We start from the raw sequence: 16,646 nt of genomic DNA, 5'->3' as shown, positions 1-16,646 counted from the left end.
CTCATCTCTACACACTATTTTATAAAAAAACACATTCGGAGTAAAGCTCATCTCACATGAAAAACAAGCACTGGCATCTTTATAGCCAAGCATTTTACACAAATAATCCCTGAACTCCTTGAAAACCATCCACGACTGATATTAAATCTTAAAACTTATATTTCTTAGAAATATACCTAAGTAGGAATACTTCATACGTCAGACAGAACACATTATGAAGCAAATTATGTCATTTTTGGCAAGAAAAGAACAGAGGATTATAACACATATTATTATACTATACCAACTTAAAAGGTCAATTCTTATTAGTAGGCCTACATGTACCATAGTAGAAACACTTCTCTATTTCAAATAATTTGATTAACTTATATTTATGTCAAATGTACAATAGTTCCTAAGTTGTATTAACAAATACTAGCATTCTGTGGACCAAAAAATCGAGTGTGATTTCATCGCAGCCATCTTGGAACTGGGACATACATGTATTAAAAAAATTGAAGCCTATCAATCAAACTGAAAGTTTTATCTCGATCGTACATGAATTGTCTCTCAAGAACAAGAACAAGATGAGCAGCGATTGGAGCTCAGTTCCCGGTCCAAAAATTGCCGTTCACGGCGTTGTGTATTAATGTATAGCAGCTTTTACTAACTATCTACTCTACTTCTAAAATAGATCTCTGTCCGAAATGGCCGCCATATCCAAGAATTAGTATACTATTTTGTAAGGTGGTCCTACTATAATTCTCGAAATACAGCCTACTTAGTGTTTCAACTTAAATCGTACATTTAAAGGGGAAGACCAACGATTTTCAATAAGGTTTCCATAAATAATAAATATATATTTAGAAATAATCCCTCCTATAACATATGCAAAAAATAATTTACAAGCGAGAAATTAATTTTTATTAATACCAGAAGTGACGTAGTTGGTTCGACACGCTCACTGGTCACTATAGTAAACATACAAATTTGGAGCAAGTTTAGCACTGTATTTTGTGATCGTTTCGCCGTTTGGCAGAAAATCTGATGAAAGGTAATCTTTATTAGGATATTAAGAACATGAACTTACGGTGTTTTGAAGGTATAATATACAACGCGTTTGTGTAAATTAAGTTTCTAAACTGGACACTGTGACACAATTTAAGCCACATGGCTAATTGTTTACATCACGTGATAGCTGGCACGTGACAGATATTAACCGAACAAAAATTGGCGACCTATTCGGCTAGCGACCTATTCGACCGATCCAGCTGGCAACCTGTTCGTTGGCAACCTATTCAGAATGAGAGCGCACCCCTTTAATATGATTGTGCCAACTTTTGGAATATATTTAGTTGGATGTCCCGAATTTTGTAAGATAATGCGAAATTACATCTCTATTCTGAGCTAAAGGAATGGATAAATGATAATATATTCTACTTTCATTTGATAGACGTTACGTTGGATTTTATTGGTTGATAAAAATAGATGAGTTTGGGCGACTGTTGAATTTATTCTGAATAGGTTGCCAACGAACAGGTTGCCAGCTGGATCGGTCGAATAGGTCGCTAGCCGAATAGGTCGCCAATTTTTGTTCGGTTAATATCTGTCACGTGCCAGCTATCACGTGATGTAAACAATTAGCCATGTGGCTTAAATTGTGTCACAGTGTCCAGTTTAGAAACTTAATTTACACAAACGCGTTGTATATTATACCTTCAAAACACCGTAAGTTCTTGTTCTTAATATCCTAATAAAGATTACCTTTCATCAGATTTTCTGCCAAACGGCGAAACGATCACAAAATACAGCGCTAAACTTACTCCAAATTTGTATGTTTACTATAGTGACCAGTGAGCGTGTCGAACCAACCACGTCACTTCCGGTATTAATAAAAATTAATTTCTCGCTTACAAATTATTTTTTGCATATGTTATAGGAGGGATTATTTCTAAATATATATTTATTATTTATGGAAACCTTATTGAAAATCGTTGGTCTTCCCATTAAGACTTAAAATGTTGGTCAACTAGCTTAGTGTCTGTTTTCAAGTAGAGCTAATTGAATTGTAGACAGACAGCCTAAGTTTAGTATACATGGACTGCCTTACACTCCGGTTTCCACATATGGAATACTATATATGTACATGAATATGCTAGGGAAATAACAATGGAAGCCTTTTTCTCTTTAAACTTTAAGGTTGGATATGCCTAGGCCCCTACCTGTAAAATTGTTAGAAAGAAACAGTAGACAGATTTTGAAATTGCTATAAGTATAATGGTACTAAAGGTATCAGAGTGTAACCTTTACAACACTAGATACAGTTGTATTTTGCTGTTGTCAAGCTATATTACATGTATTATAAAAGCCCTGTAAAACTGTTCTATCTAGAATTTAGAAACTGAAGGTGTGTGCTAGAGACCTTGATGTTGATCATTACAATACGGGAAGCCATATTGGCATTGCACTTGTAAAAATAAGTAGACGTATTGCATTTTACAACTGTAGGCTAAATACATACAAACACTACGGTACCAGGTAGACTTGATATTACCTGAAAATTAAATTACGAAATAGACACTATCAATGTTGACATCATCTGAAAGATAAACATTGTTATCTCCCTTTCAGAATATATCTAAAATATTTCCGGCGTGACGATATCACTGCTGATCTCGATGATGCTACGAAACTACATTTATCTCCATGTAAACGGTTACACTAATACATATATCAGCAATATAATTAAATAAATGTGCTTTAATTTTGTTCAATAACAACACTTCTAAACTCTCATTCCTTTCAAAAGACGTTATATCATTATCAATATTAATACTACCTACGCGCGCTGACGCATTTCATACCTGTTTATCAGCGGCCATGCTTGTGTTTACAGATCGATTGATTACTTCCGGTGTCGCGGTTTGACGCGGTACCAGGATTGACTTGGTACATGTGGCTCCTATTTTAGTTATAACTGAAATGGCGACCTTAAAATGACATTTTTGCAAGTAAATAATTTAGCATCATAGTAATCATTAGGTCTAATTATATCATAATCAAGTGAAATAGAAAAACATACCAGTAAGAACCGTTCAAAATAAAACCTTTAATGATAAATCGAAAGTAAAAGAAAGTTTTAATTCGTACTCGTGTCGTAGTCGTACCGATGTGAAACAGTTCGGTTAAACCGAACATTATCAAACTTGTTAATAATGTTTTGTTTGTAGACCCCCCCCCCCCCAACAGTGAATTACAATAGATAGTTGTGGGCTGGGCACTCGAGGTCACTCATTTATATTGCGCAATATGACCCAAGACAGACTAAACCATAGCCCAGCGGGCACAGAACGTTGTGACAACGTTTTTCAGAGGTTGTATCACAACGTCTGAAATAAGTCAGCTGTAGGTTGTTTTGCAACAAACTCTTACGTTGTGACAACGTTGTACGGACGTCAAAGCAACATTGTCACAACGTTGTGTGGTGGTTGACGAAAAGTTGTGACAACGTTGTACGGACGTCAAAGCAACATTGTCACAACGTTGTGTGGTGGTTGACGAAAAGTTGTGACAACGTGGTACGGACGTCAAAGCAACATTGTCACAACGTTGTGTGGTGGTTGACGAAAAGTTGTGACAACGTGGTACGGAGGTCAAAGCAACATTGTCACAACGTTGTGTGGTGGTTGACGAAAAGTTGTGACAACGTGGTACGGACGTCAAAGCAACATTGTCACAACGTTGTGTGGTGGTTGACGAAAAGTTGTGACAACGTGGTACGGACGTCAAAGCAACATTGTCACAACGTTGTGTGGTGGTTGACGAAAAGTTGTCACGACGTCAGAATTTGTTTTGCAACGTTGAGTGGTGGTTGACGAAAAGTTGTCACGACGTCAGAATTTGTTTTGCAACGTTGTGTGGTGGTTGGCGAAAAGTTGTCACGACGTCAGAATTTGTTGTTTTGAGGTTGTATAAAACCCAGTATAAGTCCCACCCGAACTCCCTACAGTTCTGCCCCCACTGGACTAATGAAGACGGGAATATGCGGACGGGCACGATGGAAGTTAAATTAGGTGTGTGTGCGGGGAAGGGTGGGGGCTTAAATGCCCGACTCAATTAGAATCAAAGTCATCGTGCCCCATCACAACCAAACTAATTGCTTCTTTCTGATATATAAAATCAGTATCGATTGATAGAACAGTGAGTCATAGAACAGTACGTAGTTTCAAAACATTCAATTCAAACGACTATATTGCAGTCAATATTAATGCTAGTCATATAACTTTGCAGTAATGGGTAAAGGTAATAGAATCTGATCATTAGATTTTAAGTAACGGTCATGTAATGAGTAATGGAAGATTTCAAAAGTAATGAGTAATGGAAATGTAATTAATTACATTCCGAAAATCATGTAATGGTCAATTACATTTCAATTACATTTAATGGTGCATTCTTTGAATGACATTTAGTAATTGGAACCTGATCAAATAACACACTTTTATGGAATAACAATTACTATGGTTTATTTCACTGCAACGTTTCAACAAGATTTCACAAGTCGTTATCAAGCATATATACACAAATAAATAAGATAGGTTGCCAGGCAACGAAACATACGCTCACAGCAGCTAAATCGTCCGAGCAGTCAACAAGAGTTGTCGCATATTTTTACTTTCTTTCAGTGATGAAAAATTTATAATACACTAAAATCTGATTAAGAGTAACAACTCATGAAGTAATTATCAGAAAATCATTAGAATTTGTTTGGTTTTTATAAAGTTCTGTTCATGCTAATGTTTAGTATACGAAACATTTAATATCATGGAATATAGCTGTTAAAGTTATCAAAATTCATTGAAAATCAGTATACTTGTTTGTCTCAAGACCTTAAACACTGTATAAATTTAAAGTCAATCGTATATTAACTTTGTCCTCTAGAGCATCCACAAGATATTTTGAAGTGATCAAGTACCATAACTCTGGCAGTAATTATAGGAAATCACTGAAAATCAATAGGATTCTTCGTCTCATGACCTTAAACACAGTATATAAATTTAAAGTCAATCGGATATTAACTTTGGCCCTAGAGCGTCCACAAGATTTTTTGAAGTGATCAAGGGCCATAACTCTGGCAGTAATTATCGGAAATCGCTGAAAATCAATAGGCGTCCTCGTCTCATGACATTAAACACTGTGTATAAATTTAAAGTCAATTACATATTAACTTTGGCCTCTAGAGCGTCCACAAGATTTTTTGAAGTGATCAAGAGCCATACACATTATACTATATAAATGAAACATGTTTAAAATAAAATAAGGCATAGATCTATATACTATGATTAACTAAATATACATTCATAAAAGATCAAACAGAGGATTTACAGAAATATATTAAAACCATACTCTTATGCATTCAGTGATAACTTGAGTTTTAAAAGCATATAACAAGGAAACATATTTAATGTTATTAAATTTTATTACTATTTAAAGATTAGTGCTAATTTAGCATTTAATCAATCAGATGGTAAAACTATTGTCTTTAAATCTGATTGATTAAATGCTAAATTAGCACCAATCTTTAAATAGTAATAAAATGTAATTATTTACTTTCAATGTAATGGGTAATCGTAATGAATGATATTGCTAAAAATGAGAAAGTAATTTTAATGCAATTGGTACTGTAATAATAATAATAATAATAATTTATTTATTTATAATGCGCCTATTACCAATATAAAATACTGCTCAATGGCACAGTTAACATTTTGTGGACATCACACATAGAAAATAAAATAAAAACAAATGGATGATAAAAGAAATTAAAATGGGATATAAAGATTATAATAAAATATGGCATGTAATAAACAAATAAAAACTGTACATATGTACATTGTACTTAATTGGTCCCAGACCCGCCCCTTCCGCCACCCCCTCTTCTGTCGGGCGCATATTTTAGATGAGCCGAAACTGCTGTTGTTATCTCGGCTTCATTGCAGCTCGGCTGGCTTATCATTACACTATCTGAAGAATAAAAAATCTGTATATTTACTCTGTCAAATTTTGTAAATTATATAATTCAGTCCAATCAAAAAGGTCGTCTTGAAGCTGTAACAGATAATTCTGCATCAAATGAATTATGGAGCAAAGGTGGCTAAGTGGGTAAAACGCTGGCTCGCTTGTCTGGAGGTCGCATTTTCGATCCCTACATTTGCCGAGAAAGTTCAGTGGGCCTGACAAGGAAAGCTGTCTAGTCGTTTGGATGGTATGAAAAACCGAGGTCTTGTGTACACATTAACGTGCAAGTAAAAGATCCCTTGGCAGTTGGAATTCGATATAAGAGTAGGCCATAGTGCCGCTGCCCGGGCAAAATTTCCCTCATAGCACGCGGTATGGCGTTTGCCCGTCTTCATTAGCCTAGTCGGAGCAGAACAGTAGGACGTTAAACCCCATTTCATTTCATTTCATTTCCAATGAATTATATTATATATGACCCAATAACACATTCTATATGAGACATCGCTTGTGTTATAACTTTCATATTTTCCATGAATTTGTACGTGTACGAAAGGCTTGGGTGTTAAATTACAAAAAAAAAACCAACACTCATCGATGAAGTAATAAGATAGGTTGCCGGGCAACGAAACATACGCCCACAGCAGCTAAATCGTCCGGGCAGTCAACAAGTGTTGTCGCATATTTTTACTTCTTTCGGTAATGAAACTTTTATAATACACTCATGAAGTAATTATCAGAAAACCATTAGAACTTGTTTGGTTTTTAATATCATGGATTTAGCTGTTCAAGTCATAAAAATTCATTGAAAATCAATAATACTTGTTCGTCTCAATCTCTTAAACTCTGTGTATCAATCCGAAGTCAATCGGATGATAACTTTAGCCTCTAGAGCGTCACAAGATTTTTCAAAGTGATCAAGGGCCATAACTGTGACAGTAATTATCGAAAGTCACTGAAAATGAATAGACTGCTTTGTCTCATGACCTTAAACACTGTGTATAAATTTAAAGTCAATCGGATATTGACTTTAGCCTCTAGAGCGTCCACAAGATTTTTCAAAGTGATCAAGGGCCATAACTCTGGCAGTAAATATCGAAAATCGCTGAAAATCAATAGGCTTCTTCGTCTCATGACCTTTAACACTGTATAAATTTAAAGTCAATCGGATATTAACTTTGGCCTTTAGAGCGTCCACAAGATTTTTTGAAGTGATCAAGGGCCATAACTCTGGCAGTAATTATTGAAAATTGCTGAAAATAAATAGACTTTTTTGTCTCATGACCTTAAACACTGTGTATAAATTTAAAGTCAATCGAATATTAACTTTAGCCTCTAAAGCGTCCACAAGATTTTTCAAAGTGATCAAGGGCCATAACTCTGGCAGTAATTATCGGAAATCGCTGAAAATCAATAGGCTTCTTCGTTTCATGGCCTTAAACACTGTATATAAATTTAAAGTCAATTGGATATTAACTTTAGCCTCTAGAGCGTCCACAAGATTTTTTGAAGTGATCAATGTGGGCGTATAAAAAACTCGTGTATGCCCATACCATGTTTGATTATCAAATATGTAAGGATATGTTCGTAAATTGAGTATGATAAAAACAAACCTCGGACAACTTTATAAATTTCCAAGTCCATTATGGACCTCTTGCCTTTATTTCCCTTTAAATTGAATTGCGCCATTAGAGAATTAGACATCAACCTGTCAAAATAAAAAGAAATACTGTTTATGCGTTTGACAATACCGCGAATTTTGACTTTCCATTCCTTGACACCTAGAAATGGACATAAATGGGTTGCAACGCATATAATAATGTAATATGAATGTATATATTAACTGATTTACATTCAATCGTTTCTGTTTTTACTGTAATGTCTAATCAGTTATGTTCGGCGAAATACACGAAGAGTCCAAATTTAATGGCAGTCTTTGGCGTCTGGTTATTCAAGTTTACACCCGCATATAGTATTCTCTTGGGTATATTTAACTTCATTCTTCGAGTCTGTCTATTACAAACGAAACCCGAAACCATTCTTGTACGCGATTCGTGTGCCAATTTTAAAACTTTCACTTTGTGTTAAATAATGGACATTAGAAGCCCATCTTTTCACGGTTACAACACCGATGTTGAGTTTAATTAAACAATGAGTCCCGTGGTTGCATTATCGAAGACTGTGGATGATATTGAGTTAGAGACTTGACTCCTTTAAAGACTGATTGAAAAGCTTACTAAATATCGAACCAAATTCATCACACAAGTAAATTGTTGATAGTCTCACCTGTTCAAAACATTTTGAACGTTACTGCTGACTTTCGTCCCCCCAACTCGAGCCAGCTGTTGAATCTGTAATTAAATGTAATTACATTATGGGTGCATTAATTACATTATGGGTGCATTGTCACAACAAACAAGTTGCAGCATGAATTATTGAGTATATAAGTAACATCGAATTAGGAGATAAACACCTCTTGTTTCGCATTTAGAGTTAATTAATACAGGTAATTTGAATATTAATAACAAGTGTATTATTTGAAATACTAATAATTCCATACCACATTTCGACGCACAGATCTGTTTTCGAGCTGCCTTTCAAACTCTTCCAAATCAGAAAGACAGTCGCAGATCTCCAAAAACACTGGTGACCCTTCCGTCTGCGGAGATGTTTTCGTTGTGGGTGGCACTAAATTATTTACAGAATTACGAATCTGTACCAACAGGTTGATCACCTTTTTCTGGAATTCTGTAATGTATATGATATGGTTTATGAACAAAGAACATTCCTTGTTAATATTAAGGTGATTTTTTTTATTAAAAACTGCAATACAAAAATCAGACACAATAAGATTTCTAGTATTAGCTAAAGTAAAATCAAGCCTGTTTAAATGTAAACAAAACAGAACTCAAATTATTATGGTCCGTCCACACTTCTTGTCGGCTTAATAGAGACTACATAAACCCCTGTAGGAAAATTGCATAATGACAAGAGGAGGGCCCCTCTTTCTTTGCGGCTACATAGGATGAATAGTTTAGAGGTACACTTCTACTTACTGGCATGTGGCATTGGATATACTAAATTCGGTGCAGATTGTGATGCTACTTGACTCCTCTGGGCTTGCTGTCGAACTGGAGTCTGGAGTCTTGACTGTGGACGAGTCTGGGCTGGCTGTATACCTGCAGTCTGTAGATGTGTCTTGGCGGGCTGTGGATGTAAAGGAGTCTCGGCTGACTGAGGACGACTCTGTGGACGAGTATATTGAGAAGACGTTGGAGTCTGTTGTCGCAGTGGAGTTGAGGCTGACGGTGGGCAGATATATGAAGTAGTCGGCAAGTCATGAATCATCGGATCTTCAGCGTCTGCAGTACAATGGAGAAAAGATACACACACAAAATATCAAAACCCAGAAATCAAAGACAGTTTAATGGCAGATAACGGTGAGCGGTTGCTTTAAGTACCACGACAGTTAGCACAGTAGTTGTGTCGCAGAAAGATAGGGTCCCATATGTTGGCTTTTGTCACAAATTGGCTACCATCTGCACCCTCAACGCTTGGGTCCCAGGTTTTCCACTATAGATTAATCTGGGCTTATTGGTTATAAGGGCTATTGTCGGCTTAATATAGGCTACACATACCTCTAGGAAAATTGTATGACAAGACGAGGGTCCGTATTTCTTTGCGGTTACATCGAATGAATAGTCTAGAGGTATATCCTTTATTTAAATAAGAGAGTGTGTGATAATGGAGGGGGGGGGGGTAACTTTTTTCACTATATAGTTCCTGCCGATTTTTACATACTGTTATAACAAATACTTCTACTTACTGGCATGTGGCATTGGATATACTGTATTCGGTGCAGATTGTGATGGTACTGGACTCCCCTGGGCTTGTTGTCGAACAGGAGTCTGGAGTTTTGACTGTGGACGAGTCTGGGCTGGCTGTATACCTGCAGTCTGTAGATGTGTCTTGGCGGGCTGTGGATGTAAAGGAGTCTGGGCTGACTCAGGACGACTCTGTGGACGAGTGTATTGAGAAGAAGTTGGAGTCTGTTGTCGCAGTGGAGTTGAAGCTGACGGTGGGCAGATATATGAAGGAGTCGGCAAGTCATGAATCATCCGATCTTCAGTGTCTACAATGGAGAAAAGATACACACACAAAATATCAAAACCCAGAAATCAAAGACAGTTTAATGGCAGATAACGGTGAGCGATTGCTTTAGGTTTCATGGCAATTAGCACAGACAAGATGGGACAAATAGGGTCCCATATATTGACTTTTGTCACAAATCGGTTACCATCTGGATCCGTAACACTTGGGTCCCAGGTTTTCCACATAGATTAATCTGGGCTTATTGGTTATAAAAGGGCACTGTCGGACCTAGAGCTTCAAATGAAATTGTCTGAAGCGTACTATACATACCAGATGGTGAACTTTCAATAATTTTCCGTCTGATCTTTTTTATTGGCTTTATGAAGTTTTCCTCTGGAAATATAAGAGCGACAAATATTTGAAAAAAATTAGGGTTGAATACAGCAAATGGCAGTATTAGATATTTTACCTATATTCGTTTATTTTACCATTAATCATACATGTGTCGATGGCTACAAAACTATTGTAAATATAATGACATTTATCCATCCACGATAGGACGTTTTATTTTTATTTCCTGGTTTCCAGTCTAGAATTATAGGTAAAGAAATCAAGCAAGTTTATTTCTAAACGAACAAAGTATAATACGAATTCATTTCGAACGATAAGGACTGCCACATTATAATACGTTGGGATACACTGGCTCGGTAACCTATAGAGGCTAGCCAGATATCGGTACAGAAATAGCGACTATACATATATCTGTGTTCTATCTATGACTTACCACCCGATTCATCAGGACTGTCATCGGTCACATCACCTAAAACACAATAAAGTTAACTAACTTAATAGAAAAAAAAGAATAATCAGATCCATATTTTAAAAAAATAAAGTCACGCACAGCATTGAAATAAAGCAGTTTTATCTCGTAGAAAAGTATTCAAAATTCGACAGAGGATCGTATATTCAGTATTCCATTGTATTTCCACAAAATGAAAATAAAAATTATTGGAACTTCACCAAATGGTATATATATGGTATGGTATATATACGCAATATGGAAGTCAAAAGAATCAACAATTGTAACCTAGAACCTAGGAGGTCAATCTTTTGTGTGATGTTGTAAAATGTTTAAAATTTATGGCTGTAGCCGATAATAAATCGGGTTACATCATGTGAACTATGCGAGTTGTAAGAAATGTTGTAAAAGTAAGAAATGAAATGAAATGGGGTTTAACGTCCTACTGTTCTGCTCCTAACCTGGGCTAATGAAGACGGACATAGAACACTAGAGTTTCAGCTTACTTGTATATACAAAACCGTCTTCCCGAGTTGTTAGCCTTTTTCTTTTGCCGTGTGCTTCATTATTTTCTTGGTCGGTTTCTGTTAATATGTGCTCTTGACACTCGACGATGTCATCTGCTCGTATAAAATTATAATATGTTAAATGAAATGGTTACAAAATGAAATGAAATGAAATGGATTTAACGCCCTACTGTTTGGCTATTGAATACGGGACATATTCCACATTGTACATCGAATTCAAACTGCAAAGGAATCGTTCACGTTCAAGTGCACGTCCATGTATACAAAGGACCTCGGTTTTTCGTCCCATCCGAACGACTATACGTTGCCCCGATAAACTTTCTTGGCAAACACAGCGATCGAACACGGGAGGGAGACACAGGAATCACATTTTTGACAGATTCTGCGTTAAAACCTGGGATATAATTGTTATATAAGGTAATTTTTATCATGGTACCTGATGAATATTTAATTTTAGTAAGTGGGAATCTGTACCAAGATTGCCCAGGGTTCTGTCTATCTTTAATAAGACGGCTACTGTTCGAACTGCGCGGCCACAATACCTCTTTCCCCTGAATCCATGTACTGGGCATCACTTCCTCCATCTCCTCTCCCTTCTCCATCCACACAGCTCTCACCCAAGCCATAGTGTGACCTGAATAACAAATAGGTAAAGATCAAAGTTAATCTTAAATGCAGAAGTGATATAAGTTTGTATTGCAATCAAGATAAAAGATAGACCAAAAGGACAAATGATTATATTTTCTGAAACATGATTATTCTTTACGATACACTTCTATTTTTATTCCTTAAGTAGTTATAGATTCTGGAGTAATTCAGGGGCGTGTCCAACAACAATATTTGCAGGAGGGGATTTGCCAGGTTCCTTAGACAATGTATCCCTCCCTTGAAATCTTTTAAGAAGTACATCGTGATTATCAACATGATACACACACATTCAGCTTTTTAAACAGAGAAATGCAACATCAGGTTTGACGTCAATTTTTATTATAAATTAATGCGATGACCTTGTGATTCAATTTTATTGATGCAAAGAATTAATTGTGATATCACACATGTCTATATCATTATCTCGCGCTTTGAGTGTCCATTCTGTCGCACCATCTGACGATAAAGGCTAAAGAACACGGCCGAGACACATTTCTCATAAAAAGTGTTGTTTTATAAAATGAAATGTGTAGCTTGAGCACCACCGCCCACTGGATCCGCTCATGAAATTTCAAAATATGTTTTAGTTTACTCGGAAGGGAGATACTGAAATTACGTCACGTCTCCGTCAGTACGACTACCTGTACATGTCGTGTCCGGCCATAACTTTCTCATGCCTTGAAGGATTTGAATGAACTTGGTATTTTTGGTTCCTGCATGAAATTTATAAAAATCATAAAAAATGGCCTTCAAAAAATTAGTTCCCACCTTCCGTAGAAAAGTCAACTTTTTTCAGGACCATGAAGCAGTGGTATTAAAACAAAGCCATCATTGTGGGGTAGGCATACAACTTTCCTCTCCAGCTCATCATATTCCACTAGGCGTCTTTTAGTACCATTGAAATTTCGCACAAACACAATATTTAATAATTTTGAAGAACACGGTGAATCGAAAAATGCCTCTGTGTGTGTCAGGTTTAAAATGTCTGCCAAATAAAAGTTGTCAGCTCTGATTTCTCGAATGATGCAGAATGCCGAAGAAGTCAGTAGAAAATATTTGTTTTTCTCAGTTGTATTAATTTTGAATTTGGGGTTACATGTACTGAATTCCATCTCTGTGTCAGCTGACTCTAATTCTCGCTGCCGTTTAACGACTTGTGCAATAGGATTGTTTGAATTCCGAATTGATTTTTTAATAGATTGTAAATGATTCTCAAAAGGGAAAGCAGAAATTTCATTTAATGAACAGTCAAATGTTCGCACATCATCGGCAAGATGAACCAGGTTATGAATGTTGTAAACATTAAAAGTACCACCGTATATTTTGTAACAGTTTTTAACGAAAAATAATAATAATTGTTCCGCGTAATCAACATTGGTATTTCTGGTCGCTGGATCATCCGATAATAAAATAGACATGGCCACTGTCAATGTTAAAAAATGCGTATATGCCCTATCGGATAAAACTTTTTTTAAAACTACTGGACCAGTATACAAAAGAAATTGTCTATATTCGGTAGCCTTCCAGCGTTCTAGTTCATTTAGTCCTCTAGGTTGCCGCGCAAATTCACTTGGCAACAATCCTTGAAACAATTTTAAGTTGGCCGATATGGCAGATATCTGATGACCTCCTAGCTTACATCGTCTTGGTCCATTTTTTAAATAGTGCAATACACGTTTAACTACACCCAGACAAACCAAATGCATGTAGTCCAGTACAAAATTTGAAATGCATTTTATCCCATATACGCCTAATGCAGAAATGTTGTTTTGATGACCATCTGCCTGGTAACCCATTTCTAAAAATATTTCATCAGTACGAGGCACAATATCCTGCTCCACCGTGTCATAAACCACCCTCCCATTCCAGCTACCCCGTACAGTGCATCGTTCACAAGCATAATACCCCGTATGACCCTTAATACATTTCAAAAAACACCTAGCAGGGGCATCACATATAAAACATGAAATAAATAGATTAAAATGTTGGTCGCCCCAGCGTATTCCACACTGTCTAAGGTTATCCCATTCTTCCAGAAAGTCACTAATAAAGTTAGTTACCGAATCCGGTTTTTCCTTCCCATAATATAAAGCTACAATAAATGGACTAATATTTTTATCAAAAGACGCAAGGATTGGCCATAGGCTATCAGAAGTTGACTTAAATAGGGGTAGGCCATCAACATTAATTTTTAAATCTATATTTTTAATATTTTTCACACAATTCTGATTACGCGAGAAAACATTTCTTAAACCATTCTCAATGCCGAGATAAGTGTATTTGCCCCCACATTTATTCTCAATGTCGATTTTTTTAGGTGTTTGTAGTAATGTTCGCGCATCTTTGGGCAAATCAGTATGACCGGCTCCTCTGAGTATACCAAGTAGCTCCGTGAGACTGCTTCTCGTTATTTTATTTTTAATAGCCCAAGTGGCAAGGTTGGAATTTAGATTAAACTTTTCATTTTCTGACTCATCGCTAGACTCTGACTCTACACTTTGTTGAAATAAGAAATTTGAATCGACATCACTAACATCACTCAATTCAGCATTATCTTGTTGAATGGTTTCGACTCTTTCCTCCCAGTCTGACTGGGAGTGGGGTGAATCGATTTGGTAATTGATATAAGATGTTCCCCCATCGTCGCTATCACTTTGTGTTGCAATCAAGTCAGCGTCCGCCTTATCCTTTCTCCACTTTTGCCAGCGTGACATTGAAGCTTAAAGAAGAAGGGAAAAAAATCAATGTTTTTTTTCTCTTTTAGATCTAATTCTAAGAGACGGGGACAATTGGAAAACGAATGTACGATTATTTTATCAATTTGTTTTCAAAAGAAAGAATACGACTTTAAACTGGGAACCACCTTAAGACTCATCAGATGGGTTACTATAGCTATAACGGGAAATAAATGAAACACATCTAGTATATTATTATATTTCAATTACTGTAATATTTACAATCAATGTCAGTTCAATTATGCAGGTGTATGCTCAGGAATATTGATGTTATACATTTACTAATAAAATTACCCTTCACTTGAATTAAATCTAAAACCAACACATGCAATTAAAGAGCTGTGGTGTTAACAGTCGCACTAGCCTGGCATTAATATCAATTGTCCGTAGTTCGACATTAATATCAATTGTCCGTAGTTCGACAAAGTACAAGATTTAATTTTCAGGGCATATATGTTTTGTTGCGTGTCATCCCATCTTTTTAATTAAGATCGTAGACTTGGTTGCCTAATAATTAAGATGTATACCGCGACGTGGTTAACCGTTCACGGTTCGGTTACTCTACTGGTGAAACGGTTAAAAAAATTACAAACCGATATTCGTTTTCATATCATATTTGACCTTCAAAACCAGGAATTGTAGCCAAAAATGTTTTCATTCACTAAAGACGATGTAAATAGTTCATACAGCACAAGTTCATGCACTTGTCATTTGTAATAAATCACGGAAAATTAATGTCTTATTAATTCCTACTCGAAGTTTTGTATACGTTACATTATCAATAGCACTAACTGCAAAGCTTGGGATAGTATGAAGTTGTCTAAACAATTCATGAAATTCGAAACCCTATAAATTTAAAGATGATAGATAATGGGAAAGTCCATTGTACAATACTATAATTATTGAAATGGCCACTTCCAATTCCAGACATAGATTGAAATAGCTATTTCCAAATCCAGACAAAGCAATTAACCAAAAACTAAATTATTAAAATGCATTACAATTATAAAATAAAAACACTAAAGTTTCAGAACTAAAATAAAGCATTTAAGAGGTAATAAAACATATTTAAAATACTCAATTTACTTTGCAAGGATGGTTCAATAATGAAATGATACTAGAAGTTCGGCTACATGGATTAAATGGCACCATGTAGAAAATAGTCTACAATTACCGAAACAATTAATTCTTTTATATCATAATTATTTCTAAATGAACACAAAATATTAATTAATTGTAACATACCTAATTTTCAACTTTTACGCCTTAGCAAACTATAAAACTGAATAGTTTATCACAGGTCTAAACAAAAGCAGCCATTCAGGTTTGGCTGGGATTCCTTTTTGGCGGAAAGATGTTTAAATTTGATTGGGCCAAGTGTCAACAATGGGTGTGTTTTAAAATAAAATATGTATAAGATAATTAATCTTGACCATTGGTTTTTTTTTTTAATATGCATTAAATATAGATATTTTTCAATTAAGTTATCAACGTAATTAGTTTTAAAGGTGTATTAAACGTTTATTAAATGGTTTTAAAATTTGTTTGGTTTTTTTCAAATGGCGTGTAGGGTAATTTTTACCTATTTATTGCGGGTTCTTTATAAACGTTTCATAAACGTTAAAAAAAAAAATCATATTTACGGTACTACGTTTTAATGGAAAAATTTGTAAAAAAAACATCAATTATGAACGTTATTTAAACATACGGAAGCGTATGTTTTTTAATTTGCATTAAATATTTTGCAATTAAGTTTTAAAAGTGTATTAAACGTTTAATAAATGGTTTTAAAATTTGTTTGGTTTTTTTTAAATGGCGTGTCGGGTAATTTTTACCTATTTATTGCGGGTTCTT

The 16,646-nt window shown here is 35.5% G+C and overlaps 2 protein-coding genes across 4 annotated transcripts in view; both read right to left on the bottom strand.

Moving 5' to 3' along the window:
- Positions 1 to 2,867, bottom strand: part of LOC126822221 (uncharacterized) — a 30,101-nt gene extending 27,234 nt beyond the window's left edge. The window contains exon 1 of one of the 2 annotated variants that reach the window (XM_050550977.2): positions 2,844 to 2,867. In XM_050550977.2, coding sequence (XP_050406934.2) covers positions 2,844 to 2,861 — 18 coding nt within the window. In that variant the 5' untranslated portion in view covers positions 2,862 to 2,867. Of the gene's footprint in view, positions 1 to 2,533; positions 2,622 to 2,843 lie in introns of those variants that run through there. The other variant, XM_050550979.2, reaches the window with a different exon arrangement.
- A 2,694-nt stretch (positions 2,868 to 5,561) lies between these two features.
- On the bottom strand, positions 5,562 to 12,026 carry LOC126810946 (protein transport protein SEC24). 2 transcript variants are annotated; one of them, XM_050536357.2, is made up of 10 exons: positions 11,846 to 12,026; positions 11,389 to 11,502; positions 10,868 to 10,903; positions 10,414 to 10,476; positions 9,818 to 10,123; positions 9,048 to 9,353; positions 8,552 to 8,739; positions 8,278 to 8,342; positions 7,605 to 7,699; positions 5,562 to 6,000 (listed from the first exon to the last, which is right to left on the bottom strand). In XM_050536357.2, the coding sequence occupies exons 1-10, from the start codon at positions 12,009 to 12,011 to the stop codon at positions 5,876 to 5,878; spliced, it is 1,464 nt and encodes a 487-aa protein (XP_050392314.2). In that variant the 5' UTR covers positions 12,012 to 12,026; the 3' UTR covers positions 5,562 to 5,875. The 2 variants fall into 2 exon arrangements, with proteins under 2 accessions (XP_050392314.2, XP_050392335.1); XM_050536378.2 differs by lacking the exons at positions 11,389 to 11,502; positions 11,846 to 12,026 and having other exon boundaries at positions 10,868 to 11,305.
- Between the last annotated feature and the right edge of the window lie 4,620 nt (positions 12,027 to 16,646).

Source organism: Patella vulgata, chromosome 5 (assembly GCF_932274485.2).
Source record: "Patella vulgata chromosome 5, xgPatVulg1.2, whole genome shotgun sequence".
Taxonomy (NCBI): domain Eukaryota; kingdom Metazoa; phylum Mollusca; class Gastropoda; family Patellidae; genus Patella; species Patella vulgata.
Note: the sequence above shows the minus strand (reverse complement) of the source record. Positions and strands in the feature narration are given on the sequence as shown.